General features: G+C 38.8%; 1 protein-coding gene across 2 annotated transcripts in view; it reads left to right on the top strand.

Annotated features, from left to right (window-relative positions):
* Positions 1 to 13,765, top strand: part of ARHGAP44 (Rho GTPase activating protein 44) — a 229,362-nt gene that overhangs the window by 123,535 nt on the left and 92,062 nt on the right. For both annotated transcript variants that reach the window (XM_006901807.1, XM_006901806.1), the window contains exons 4-5: positions 3,529 to 3,605; positions 12,129 to 12,240. In XM_006901807.1, coding sequence (XP_006901869.1) covers positions 3,529 to 3,605; positions 12,129 to 12,240 — 189 coding nt within the window. The remainder of the gene's footprint in view (positions 1 to 3,528; positions 3,606 to 12,128; positions 12,241 to 13,765) is intronic.

The following is a 13,765-nucleotide window of genomic DNA, read 5'->3' as shown; positions in this document are numbered from 1 at the left end:
ATCTGCATATTATAGATTTTTGATGAGTCTTTCTCCAATCTAGCTGCCACATTTTTCTTCCTACAGTATAGTCCAGCTTCTCAGATTATTTCTTCCGCATACAGATTGAATAGGTATGATGAGAGGATACATCTCAATACACACCTTTCCACAGTTTTAAACCACAGAGTATCCCCTTGTTCTGTTTGAACATAGCCTCTTGGTGTATCTACAGGTAACTCATGAGCACAATTAAGTGTTCTAGAATTCTTGTTCTTCCCAATACTTTATAATTTGCTAAATTCTATTTCATTGAATACCATTGCATAGTCAGGAAAACACCTTTCACATAGTTACTATTTTCAGCCAACATTCATCTGACTTCAACAGTCATATTCTTTATTCCATGTTCTCTTCTGAATCCACTTTAAACATCTCAGGTCTTTGTTACTGTATTGCTCCAGATATTTTCCGATTATCTTCATCCAGATTTCACTTATGTGTGATATTAGCGACATAGGTCTGTTTTTTTCCATTCTGTTGGATCACTTTTCTTTGCAATGACCACAAATAATGAGTCTTTTCTAGTTGCTTGGCCAGGTCTTCCAAATTTCTTGGCACAGATGAGTGAACCCATTGAGGGCTGCATCTGTGTGTTGAAAAAATTTGATTGCTACTTCGTCAATTTCTAGAGTCTTACTATTTTTTGTTTTTTATCTTAGTTTTTTATGTTTTTTCCAACCTTAATGGCAGGTCAGGAGACGGAAGCTTACCGTATACCAACCTTGAATCTCAGAATAGCTGACCAGTAACATGACTGCACTCTGATACTTAGAGATTTGCCACTCATAGGTTATTGGGATATTTTAGGAATTTGAAAACTGAAGACCTTTCTTTAAGTGAGGACTTTTCAGTGTTGGCACTAGTGACTTTTTGAGGCAGATTATGGTTTACTGCCACTAATCATCTGTCAGTTTACTGTGCGCTGGTGGCTTGTATCTTACTATGATGCTGTAAGTTTTGCCACTTTAATATAAAATAACAGCAGAGTCACCCTTGGAGGGCAGATTTCAGTGGACCTCCTAAACTGAGATAAAATAGGAAAAAAGGCCTGATAACTCTGCTTCCAAAAATTGTGGGTCACAGAATATTATCCAAGACTTTGACTCACTTACTTTGAATATGCCATCAGTACAGGCCAGTCACTACAGAAGGATATCAGGTTTGTTAAGATGGAATATCCCAAAATTGAGGGAAACTTTGAGTGAAAATCAATTGACATAGTGGTCTACCTGGACTTGGCTTGGAAGCCTGTGAGCTTCCTTACCACCCTTAGAATGGGATTCTTCTCTCAGCGTCTTTTGGGAGATAGTTCACAAAAGACAAGGTCTTGTAGAGATGCTCAGACCAGACTCTTAAAGTCCAGGAGATGGAAGGGTCACTAACCTCATCCTGCTTTCCATTCATTCTCTTGTCTTGGGACTGAGTGATTTCATTTTTCTTTATATTTTCTGGGAATCCATTTTTTTTTACACTTTTAGCAAAATATCTGTGTGTTTAAATTTGCCACTTTTAGCCATTTTTTAGTGCACCAGATCCACTATTTCCAGAACTTTTTCATCAGCCCAGATAGAAATATTGTACCATTAAGAAATAAAACATTTAAACAAACAAAAAGAAATAGTTTTCTATACCTCTTCCTCCCAGCCCCTGGGAACCATGAATCTGTTTTCTGTCTCGGTCCTGTGGCAGGTATTTCCTATAATATTGTGATCTTCTTTTTCTGACTTACATTACTTACCACAATGTTGTCAGGCATCATCCATGTCAAAGCATGAATCAGAACTTACTTTTTCCCTTCTTTATGAGTGAATAACATGCCATTCTTTCCACACATTGACTTTATTCATCCATTCATCCTTTGGTAGACACTGAAGTTGTATCTAATTTTTTGGTAATTGTGAATTTTCATTTACAGTGAACATTCACTTACAAAATTATTTCTGTTTTAATCTATTCATACTTTTCTCTTTAAACCAGTCCTTCAAGGGTTTCCAGATGCCCTTAGAATAACACTCTGGTGTCTGCCTCTGGTTGGTAAAGCCCTGCCTGGTTTCACCTGCCTCCTTCTTCTTGGCCCTCACAGGGCTACAGCCATGCTGGCCTCAGGCCTCCTGACCATGTACACCAGGGCACCACTCCAGGTCTTTGTTCTTGCAGTTTCTTCTGCTGGTGTTCCTCTGTCCCACATCTTTTTGGGGTTTGGCTGACTGTCCCTTAAATGTCCCTTTACTGCCCTGGCCCACATCTTAGCCCTTATCTTGTTCTCTGTTATCCACAATGTTTGCAGCTCTCAGAAGTGACCTCCCTCATTGTTTCTGTGGTCATGATCCTCCCTCCCCTACTTGAATGTAAGTTCCACGAGCATGGTGTCTGATGTTGCTGGACTGGTTTTTATCGGGGCGGCATGCTGTGATAACTGATAAGTGAATTAAGTTATGATTGTATGCAGAATAAGATTTGCTGTTTATAAAGTAGATCTGATAACCCTTCTCCCATAAGCCAACCATCAGTTTGTTTTACTGGATTGGTTGATGTGTTCTGTTTGCATATCAATGGGGTGACCTACAGAGGACAGGCTTCAGTAGAGCTGGAAGAAAGACCTGTCAACTCCTGAAAACTGGTCAATCAACAAGAAAAACTTTGTTGATTACTACAGCATGTTGTTCAAGACACCGCTGGAAGATAAGCTTCCAAGGCGGCAAGGCACTCAGAATGCACCATGGACGCCACAGTGGATCGGAGCATATATTCACAGTCACAGAGATGGCACAGCACTGAGCTGTGTCTCATCCTATTGTAGATGAGGCCACCATGAGGTGGGAGCTGACTTCACTGCTAACAGCAACAACACCCTCAGGAGGGATTACGATGTGGAAGTTAGAAAGCATTAACATGAGTTTTAAATAGTCTCTTATTTCTTCCTCTCATACTTTATTTTATTAAAAAATATTTTTTAAATTTTATACTGGTTTATTTACAAAGTTTGAATACATTGTATTTTATTCCAGTTCTTTCCCATTTCCCTCACTTCCCTCCCACCCATCAAATTGTGCGACCCTATGATTACTGCTTGTGTGACCCTCTGATTACTGCCCCCCAAATCCTCACCCCTCTGCTCTCCCTCCCCCCCTTGGATCCTCATACACATTCTACAATAATGGTCCTATAAAGTATTTATCCTTATGGGATTGAATCAGTTCACTTAGCATAATACTCTCCAGACTCCCCCAAGTTAGGTAGTAATTTATGCTTATTTCAGTGACAAATTGAATTCCATTTTCTTTTTCTTTTTAAATTCCATTATCTTAGTCTAGCCCATCACTGCGTCTTGTGAGTATTTAGATTGTCAACATATTTAGGCCAGTTTGTGTGATAGCTAGTAACAGGCATATAACAAGTGTTAAGTTATTTCAACTTTTTCAACCTTTGAGTGTACAGGTTGCTGCCAAAAAGAGTTTTAATTATAACACTTGCTTCCTTTTTCAGAAAAAATTGCCTCTGACGACACTGGCTCAGTGCTTGATGGAAGGGTCAGCTATCCTGGGAGATGACACACTTCTCGGGTAAGGTGACACCATGGGTGAGCTTGTGTCAAAATTCAGGTCCATCCCCATTTGTGAAAATGGGGGACTAGGACTCCTCAATGAAACAGTGTCATCAGCTCAAGTCAGCTTGGGATCCTGAGTGGAGAAAAAGGCTCCCTGTGAGAAATCACATCACCAGCCCCCAAGTCATACTGTCACTTGAGGGAGGTAATCTGTAGAAGAAACACTAGCATAAAATTGTTAAAGGGCCATTGGATTCCTCAGGCCCAGCAAAAGCAAAAATGAAATCTCCCTGTCACAGGAGAACAACTCTGCTGGTTTTGAGCGTACCGTAAGGCAGTTTAAAAATAGAATCATCATGAAGTAGCATTAGCAGATACAATCAGTAGGGGAATCATTGCCCCAAGAACCCAAAACATTAAAACAACGGGAAAGAAAATATAATAGATTTGAAAGGAAATTTTTAAAAATTAAAGAGGTGAGAAAAAAATATTCTTGGAACAAACAAGATGATAAAAAGAGTAGACAGAAAGAAAAAAAACCAAAACACCAAAGATAATTTTTTTAAAAATTGTGGTAATAAAGATTTTCCAAACATCTGCAATTTCTGTGTTCTTTGCATGTGTATTTCGGTGAGCGACATTGATTTGCCTATCATGCTGTACCCATCACCATTGTTTCCAGACTTTTCCATCATGTTTAGCAGAAGCTTAATGCCTCCTAAGCCGAAAGTCCCCCTTTCTTTCTTTTGCTGCCCCTGGTGACCATTAGCAAACTCTGGTCTCTAAACATTTTCCTATTAAAAATATATTTCATATAGAGGAGATAATACAATATGTGTTACTTTGTGACTGACTTACTTCATTCAGCATGATATTTTCATTTAATGGCTTGTATTAGGACTTTCAAGTAGAACTTTTAAAACTTAAATGTATGTTTATTGTAATTTAAAAATGTAATTGAGTTTAAACTGGAGATTACATTCCAAAAGAGAAAAGGTGGATTTGACAATCGGTCTGATATCACCACCTAAATGAGAATGAAGCCCAGAAGTAAGATTGTAGACATTATTACATTAGGAGACATAAATAAAGAGTGATATAACGAGAAGGGATTTAATAGGAGCTTCTGAAGAAGGAAACAAAAGGATGGAAGGTAATGGTTGACTCCTCACTTCTTGCCCTAGGTTTGAAGAATAGCCTATTTTTCCAATTTAGTAGGCACGAAAAGGCCTGGTTACAATAAACATAAACTAATCCATCTTGGGACACGTCATAGTAAAACTGAAGCTTATTACATAAAAAGAAAAAGATTTAAATTGACCACTGTAAAAGGCATATTACCTCTTTAATTCTCTTTTACAAAGAAAAAGAAGTTGTACAGCCCACCACTAGTCAGTAAAAATAAATACCAAGAAATACTAAAGATATGTCTTTGCAGTATTAAATAAAAAAAATACAAGAAACCTAGTGTTTGATAAAAACTAAAACATATAAAAATAAGAAGAAAATAAATATATTTACATACAAAGATTTAGAAAATGTACTTCTTGTAAAATTTACTTCTTTAAAGGTGTGACTGAGCATAAAACCAATTTCTTGGGAGACAGAAATCAATGCTTCTCCATTCTCCTACTTTTCCATAATTTTTAACACTGACCACCTACATGACATTCTTTCTCTTTGTTGCTATCCACCTGTGGCTCCATCAGTCATTACACTTTTAAGAGGACACTGGCCTTGAGTTTGTTAATTCACTGAAAAGACTCACAAAACTAAAAAAACTCACAAAACCTTATCACTACTAGTTTGAATATAGTTAAAGGTTATAAGTCAGGATCATCATAAGGGAGAGATAAAACTGGTGATGTTTGGGAGGGTTTCCAGAGTGGAGCTGCTGTCTCAAAGAGAGTTTATCAGCCTCCTTTCAGCAGCCAGGAGCTCTGTGAGCTTTGGTGTCCCAGGCTTGCATTGGTCCGTCCTGCATTGTAAATGACATTGTGCCTCCTATGGCTAGTTGGTGTTAGCCGCAGGTGAGTCTTTCCTAGTCGGACCAGCTTCATTCACTAGCACGAACCCTCCAGTAATGGTAATCCTAGACCAAGGTACTCCGGTTACTGCTGGGATTATCATTAGGAGCCAAGGATGAAGTCCACTGATGGTAAAACTAGATCCTTTACCCCACACATCACTGAAAGAACTAGTACAATTGTGTGACCTGGATTACAGGTAGTTAATAAATTATAGTGAATTTTTGTGTTGATGACTCTGTCATAAATTGGTTCTGACATAAGTAGAATACTTCATTTTTCTTCTTTATGTTGTTGTTGTTAAGTGCTCTCGAGTCATAGATAACTCACAGAGACCCTATGAATGAAAGACCTGAACACTTGTATAACTTTCATCATTTCTCCAAGTTCATAGAGTTTTCAGAGGCAAACTGTTTTGGAAGTGGATGCCACTCCTGCTTCCAAGCTTGTCTTCTTTATAGGTTTCATTATTATATCCTTTGATTATCATTATCTTTATAAATTTGAGCTTTATTTGTCTCTGGTTGTTGGTATGAGAATGATAGCATTAGCTCATTACAAACTGCCAACATTGTATGTAGTACATATTAATGACAGTATAATGTGCCCAAGAAAAGATAGTAGAAGATGTAGTTTGTCATAATTTGTATCCATTGTGAGTCCTAGGCTAACAAAGTATTAATGTTCAATGATACTGGCTTTATGAGGAGGAATGTGGCTTCAAGATTGGAGGAAGACTCATCAATTACCTATGCTATGCAGATGATACAACCTTGCTTGCTGATGCTGAGGAGGACCTGAAGCGCTTGCTGCACATGGTCAAGGACTGTAGTCTTCAATATGGATTGCAACTCAACATTAAGAAGACAAAGATTCTCACCACTGGGGCAGTTGGCAGCACAGGAATAGATGGAGAAGAGATTGAGGATGTTAACAGTTTCATCTTGCTCAGCTCCACAATCAAACTCTTGGCACAGCAGTCAGGAATCAAAAGACAAATTACATTAGGTAAACCTGATGTCAGGGATCTTTCCAGAGTACTGAGAAGCAGTGATGTCAGTCTGGAGACTAAGGTGTGCCTGATTCAGGCCATGATTTTCACAATTACTTGCTATGCATCAGAGAGCTGACCAGTGACTAAAGATGACAGAAGAAGAATTGATGCCTTTGAGTTGTGGTGCTGGAGAAGAGTCTCAAGCATACCATAGACTGCCAAGAAAACAAATAGGTCTGTTTTAGAGAGGGTGAAACCAGATTTCTCCTTGGAGGCTAAGGTCTTAAAGTGTGGTCTCACATACTTTGGGCACATAGCCAGGAGAGATTAGTTCTTGGAGAAGGACATCATGCTTGGAAGGGTGGAGGGACAGCACAGGAGATGAAGACCTCAGATGAGATGGATTGACATAGTAACTGGGCTAGAGGGGGTAGGTGCGTTGGAGTCAGTGAGACTGACTCAGGATAGAGCAAGCTTCACAGCTGTTGCACATAGGGTCGCTTTGAGTCGTAGGTGACTCAACTCATAGCAACAATATATAAATGAACAATATTGTTAATATCACATGTAAGCAAAATACTGCTTAAGATCATTTAAAAAATGGCTAGAATAGTACACAGATGGACAACTTACAGTTGTTCAATCTGGATTTATAAGAGCTGTGGCACCAGGGATTTCATTGCTGATGACAGATGGATCCTGGCTGAAATTAAAAAAAATACCAGAAGAATGTCTATTTGTGATTTATTGACTAGGCAAAGGTATTTGACTGTGTGGATCATAACAAATTATGACTAATATTGAGAAGAATGGAATCCCAGAACACTTAATTGTGTTCTTGTGAAACCTATACCAAGACCAAGAGGTACGGAGTAGAACAGGGAACATTATGTGGTTTAAAATTAGGAAAGGTGTGTGTTAGGGTTGTATCCTTTCTTTGTGTCTTGGAGAACGTGAAGCCAGAGTAATCCTTGGAGGCAGAGATGATAAAGCTTTGTCTAGCATGTTGCTAGGAGAGGGTTATTCCTTGAAGAGGGACATCATTCTTTAAAGGTGGAGAGATGGTGAAGGGGAGGAAGACCTTCAACCAGGTGGCTTGACACAGTGATTCTGGCAGTGTGCTTGAGTGTGTCAGAGATTGTGAGGAGGACATAGGAGAGCACAGATAGTTCAGCTCTGTTCTTCATAGGGACATTATGAGTCATATGCAACTTAAAACAACAACAACAACTTACGCCAACCCTATATCTAGGAGAAAAGAATGACACACAAAAGCAAGGTGAAATAAAGAAGGAAATTAGTAAATGTGTAAAAAACTATAAGCATTAATTAAAACTAGTAATACGTTGTTATTGTTGTTAGGTGCCTTGAGGTAACTATGATTCATAGCAATCCTGTAAGTAATAGACTAATAAAAAAATGACTAAATTTGGAGAGTTAAAAATGAAACAAAAATATTATTCAGTAGTAACATAAAATTGTGGGGAAAAGATGGGCAATCTCCTCCTGTGTGATTACTGCCTCCGAAAACTCGCTGGAGGGTCAGCTATAGGTTGGTTCTGACTCGATGTTACTCAACTCAACAACAGCATAACATAAGAAGGGGAAATGATGTTGTAAATAGCTTATATTGTTTGAAAAGTGGATAAAGATACTACCTTTAAATATAAAGTTAATTATGCATGTTAGAAAAGTAAGAAACTACCAAAGAGAAATAGAATGCATACTTTCCAAATGAAACAAAATAGTTAAAAAGAAATTAAATTTTATGAGAACTGAGGCACACTTTTATCCCAGGATTCATAGCAGCGTTATTCACCATCGCAAGAACATTGAAACAGGCCAAATGCCCAACCACTATCAAATGGATTGAGACGTTATGGTCCATTAAATGATGGAATACTATGTAGCACATAGGGGCAATGATTTTGAAAATCACTACCTAACGTGGGAGGGAATAGAACTAACTCAGTCCCATAAGGACAAATATTGTATAAAACCATTATTGTAGAACAAGTATGAGTTTCCACGAGGGGCAGTGCGGGGGGAGGTTGAGAGCAGAGGAGTGGGGATGGGCTGGGGCTTAATCATAGGACCGCACAATATGATGGGTAGAGGGAGAGGTGGGTAAAGGAAATGGGAAAGAGATGGTGTGAAAAATAATTTATATGAACTTAGTAAGCAAACCAGTATAAAATAAAGATACTGTTTAAGAAAAAAATAAATTTTAAAAATTAAAGAGAACACTACAAGAAATAGAAAGCAGGGAAAAGCATGATAAAAACCAAAACGAAATTCATAGTAATTTCTGCATATGTATCAGTAATCATACCATATGCAAGTGGAATAATTGCAGATGTTTAAAATATAGAAAACATTAGATGAAAATGAAATTCAGTTTGTGTTATTTCCAAGGGGTGCTTAAAAACATAACGACTCAGGGAGCTCTGGTGGCCTAGTGGCAAAAAGCTGCACTGCAATCCCAGAGGTGCGTGGTTCGAATCCACCAGATGCTCTGCTGGAGAAGGAGGAGCAATGTCCTCCTCCTGTACCAGTCAGGTCTGATTTGATGGTACACACATACGAAATAATAAAATAAATTTAAAAAAAAGAAAAAAAACACATAACGACTCAATAAAAAAATTAAAAAAAATATGACTCAGCACAGTGGAAATAAAAAGTATGGAGGAATCCAGATAGAGAACTGATGGATTGACCACAGTTTTGTTTCCTTCTACAATCCACAAAAACTACAATAAAGGATTTTTTTAAGGAAACAAAAAGGGAAATACATCTTCATAGACTCAGAAAATAACAGAGAGGCAAAAGAGAAAAGATAGCAGTAGCTACATTTTGTGAGCCATAAATCATTAGAATAATTGGTGGCTGACTTAGCCAGTCCCAGAAATTGACTTCCCACCAAGCCTGAAGTAGGGTATGCCGAAATCCAGCATAATTTACACCATGACAGGATTATGAAGCTCAGAAATTGGTGGCACCAAGTGTTTGTAGAACAGTAGGTGTTAGGAGTGAGGTAGCTGATTAATGTAGTGCCTGATGCTTGAGGACAAGATAGACTGATACGGTAACTGGGAAATTGGAGGTTGGTGTATCAGAATTATGTATGTGAAATCCTAGCCTTCAGAATCCTAGCCTCCATGGAAAAACTTGGTTTCATCCTCTCCAGGACAGACCATTTTGTTGTGTTGGTGGTCCATGGTATATTGTATTCTTCCCCAGCACAGTGGGAATAAGTAAATGTGCAATAAAAACCAATAATCCTAGTTAATACTTGACGTTAGCTCCATATAAAACAGAGTCAAAATACACTGTAAAGACTTGATAGCTGCTAATATAAATAAATGGAGAGAGGAGAAATGTAATAATAGCTTGATTTTCTATAGATGACAGTTGATAATGCTTAAGATTACTAAAATCTCCAGTTGCATTAGAAATATGGAGCTAAGTACCTGGTGTCTCAGGTTAAACCTACTGTTAAAATGTAGAAAGATAAACCATATTTTAAGAATTGAAAATATTTGCAACAAATACAAAGAAGAGCAACACATATAAAAAAGAATTAGAATTCATATTATAAATATATGTCACCTAATATCCATTTCCTATGAAATAGGATGTTATGTGGTTTGGAGTTTGTGCACACACTACATTTAGACCTTCTGGTTATTCTCATGGCGGGTCACTGCAGCTGCTGAAGTTCCTGGCAGAGGCCAGCGCATCAGCACCTGCAGCTGGCGAGGCTGAGCTGACAGGAGCAGAGCGAGAGGAGTAGAGTGAAGGGGAGCAGGAGCGGCCCAGACCTCGCAGTGCCTGCCAGCACCCCCTCTTGGACAGAGTCGGAGAGCCTGTGCCCAGCGCCTTGTCTTCGGCTTCTTCTCCCGGTGCCTTAGGTGTGGTCCAGTGCATCAAGAGTCTGACTCCAGTCTTTAAAACCATGAGGGAAAGTATGAAAGGGGAGCTGCAGACATGTAGGCATGAGTAGGCATTAAGTGTACATACCTGTACACTCATCCATTTGTGTACAAGCATATAAACAACTCCTGCAACTAAATTCCAATAACTGAACATAGTCAAAGAGTATGAACAGCAGCTTCATTGAAGAGAAATGGCCCCAAACAGATGAAAAGGTACTCAGTCACACAGTCAAAGAAAATACCAGTGAAACCTAGAATGTGATAATATTTAGATCTATCCATTTTTTCCAGAAACTACACAGCCTACTGCTCCCCAAGCTTAGCAAGGCTGTAGAGTCACTTTGGAGAGTCCACTGGGCATGTCTGTCAAGATTATAAGGAGTGTTGGTGGCACAGTGTGTTACATGTTGGGAGTGCTGATCCGCCAGCTGTTCCCATGGGAGAAAGAGGAGGCTGTCTTCCCTTTAAGAATTACCTCCTCATTAGTAAGGAGCTGCGCTACCAACAGGAACACACGCTGTTCTGTTCGTGAATGCTTCAGCTGCTCCACCATGAGAAAGAGAGACCATCTCCTCCCGTGTAATTTAGTCCTCTGAAAACCTACTGGAGGCTCAGCAATGGGTTAGTTCTGCCTTGATAGTACACAACAATACCTTTGAAAACTGTGTATTACCTGCTCATATAGAAACATGGTGTAACTTCTGTTTATCAAGTTTCCTGTTGTTTGCTCATTATTAGTTTTGGAATTCTTTTTTCCATTGGCTAATTGTCCACTTCCAAAATAGTTTGCCTCTGGAAGCCCTATGAACTTGGAGAAACAAAAAAAGTTATACAAGTGTTCAGGTCCTGAGGGAGCTCTGGTGGCCTAGTGGCAAGAAGCTGCACTGCAATCCCAGAGGTATGCAATTCAAATCCACCAGATGTTCTTCTGGAGTAGGAGGGGTAGTATCCTTCTGTACCAGTGAGATCCAATTTGATGGTACACACACTAAAAATAATAATAATAATAATAATAATAATAATAATAAACAAGTGTTTAGGTCTTCTGTTCATAGGGTTGCTATGAGTTGCCTACAGTTTGACAGCTTTTAACAACAATAACAACAGTTCTCTACTTATCCAAGTAAGAGTGAGCTTTGATAGATTTAAATAAAGTTTTCTTTCTACTAGAACCTACTGAACTTGTGATTCTGGAATGTGTCTGAGATGTTGGTGGATGGGTCTGTTCAGCTAGTTTCTTCAGGGCTTTCGGGGAGATGGAAGCGTCCGACTGCCAGCAGTGGGTTTTTTGGTGCATGAGGTCTGCCTTTTCTACCCATATTTTCCTTATGCTTTCCCCCCCATATCCCCTTTTACTTTAGACATTTCAGTAGGTACATAGATAGCATTGTGTGAGAAACTCCATAATCTGTAGATATAAGCGTGTGGAACAGATTGGTCAGAGGAATGTCATAGAATGTCATCATCTAGTTCCTGTCATAGAAGTCACTGACACATGGAAGTTTACAGAGCCAGAGCATGCCAAGAGCATGAAGGAGGTGAAATGCTTGCATATTCATCCCCCGCCCCCTTTCTCTTTGCAGGAAGATGCTGAAACTCTGTGGCGAAACAGAGGACAAGCTGGCCCAAGAGTTGATCCATTTTGAATTGCAAGTGGAGAGAGATGTGATCGAGCCCCTGTTCTTGCTAGCTGAGGTAGGAGTGGGAAAGAACATGGGAGCTAGTGGGTGGGAATCAATTCAGTTACTCAGCTTGTAGCACTGTCATTATTTCCAGCCCTTACCTTGCCCCCTGATGGAGCTTTTCAAAAATAATTAATAAGAAGGTATTCACAGTTTCAAAACACATTTGTTTTAAAAAGGAATTTTATGTCCTTGCCGTAAATTGAGCCCTGGTAGCATAGTGGATTATGTGTTGGGTGACTAACCTAAGTGTCAGCTGTTTGAATCTACCGGCTGCTTCCAAGAAGCAAGAAGAGCAATTTCTGGTAAAAATTTATATTCTCAGAGCACAACAGAGGGTCTCTTTTAATCAGATTCACCGTATAGCAGTAGGTTTGGGTTTACTTTGAATAGACGGGTGTCCTTGTCCATAAATATCAGGTAAGTATGAAAGTAAGCAGGATATAAACAAAATCAGTGCTGATAAACAGGAGATCCATTGGGGGGGGATTGGGAGGGGTGAAAAGTGCAACAGTGAATGAATGGAAATAGTAAAGTTAAAAAAAGAGAAACATTTAGAAAAGAAAAAAAAATAGGAGATCCTGAAGCTTGTCTCCATTTATTAAAGGGAGGAGAGGTGTTGAAGAGGTATGTGACAAAATCTGAGGTTAATTGAAAATATTTGAAAGAACAGAGAGTGAATGGATTGATGAAAAATATTGATTTGTTACTACCATATTTGTTCCACTTAAAATTGCCTCTCATTACTCCAGTGTTATTTTGTGACTTGAGCATAAGATGACTAGGATTTATTTAACACCCTGCCTATGAGTCTCATGCATGGGAACCCTTTCAGCTGCATGCTACCCCCTTTCCCCACCCATGTTCTTCTCTGTTAGATTACAGTGGGTGAGAATCTCTTTTGTCATCTCCAATTCAGCCTTTCACCAAGTCACCTGTAGTCAGTTCCCTTTGGGCAATGAAGGTCTCTTTGTGAGTACACTTGGCATCTGTGTCACAAGGTTGTAGAATGCCTCTTTTGGATTACATTAGAAAGGTGTGCTCTTTGGGGATTTTAAACAACACAAAATGAAACATAAAAATAAAATAAACCTTAATGTCTGTGTAATAATTTTGCCAGCCTCAACCAAGTAACATTTTTTTAATTTTGTGATTTTCTGTTTAAAATTTTTTTTTATTTTAATTGAGGTTTTCACAAAAATTTAGAGAACTTGGATTTTCATTCATTCGTTGTTGTACATTTTCCTCCCTAACCACCTCCCTCAGTTTACTTTTCTCTTTGAAAAAAATTTTTTCATTGTTGCGCAATTTCTTTTCTTTTCTTTTTAATTATTAAATTTATTACTATTAATGAGCATTTACAGGGATTTTGGGTTTTCATTCCTTCACTGCTGTACCATTCTCTCTACCCACTTCCTCAGTTTGTTCTTCTTCCCCCGCCCTCCGAATGTCTGTTTTAATTGTCCAATTGCCACAGTGCTTGTCAAAGCCAGTTCTGTTTAATCTCCTTTGTCAGTGTGTCCTTTGCCATTCCCTAT

Source organism: Elephantulus edwardii, unplaced genomic scaffold (assembly GCF_000299155.1).
Source record: "Elephantulus edwardii isolate Elephantulus edwardi_28Jun2011 unplaced genomic scaffold, EleEdw1.0 scaffold00346, whole genome shotgun sequence".
Taxonomy (NCBI): Eukaryota; Metazoa; Chordata; class Mammalia; order Macroscelidea; family Macroscelididae; genus Elephantulus; species Elephantulus edwardii.
Note: the sequence above shows the minus strand (reverse complement) of the source record. Positions and strands in the feature narration are given on the sequence as shown.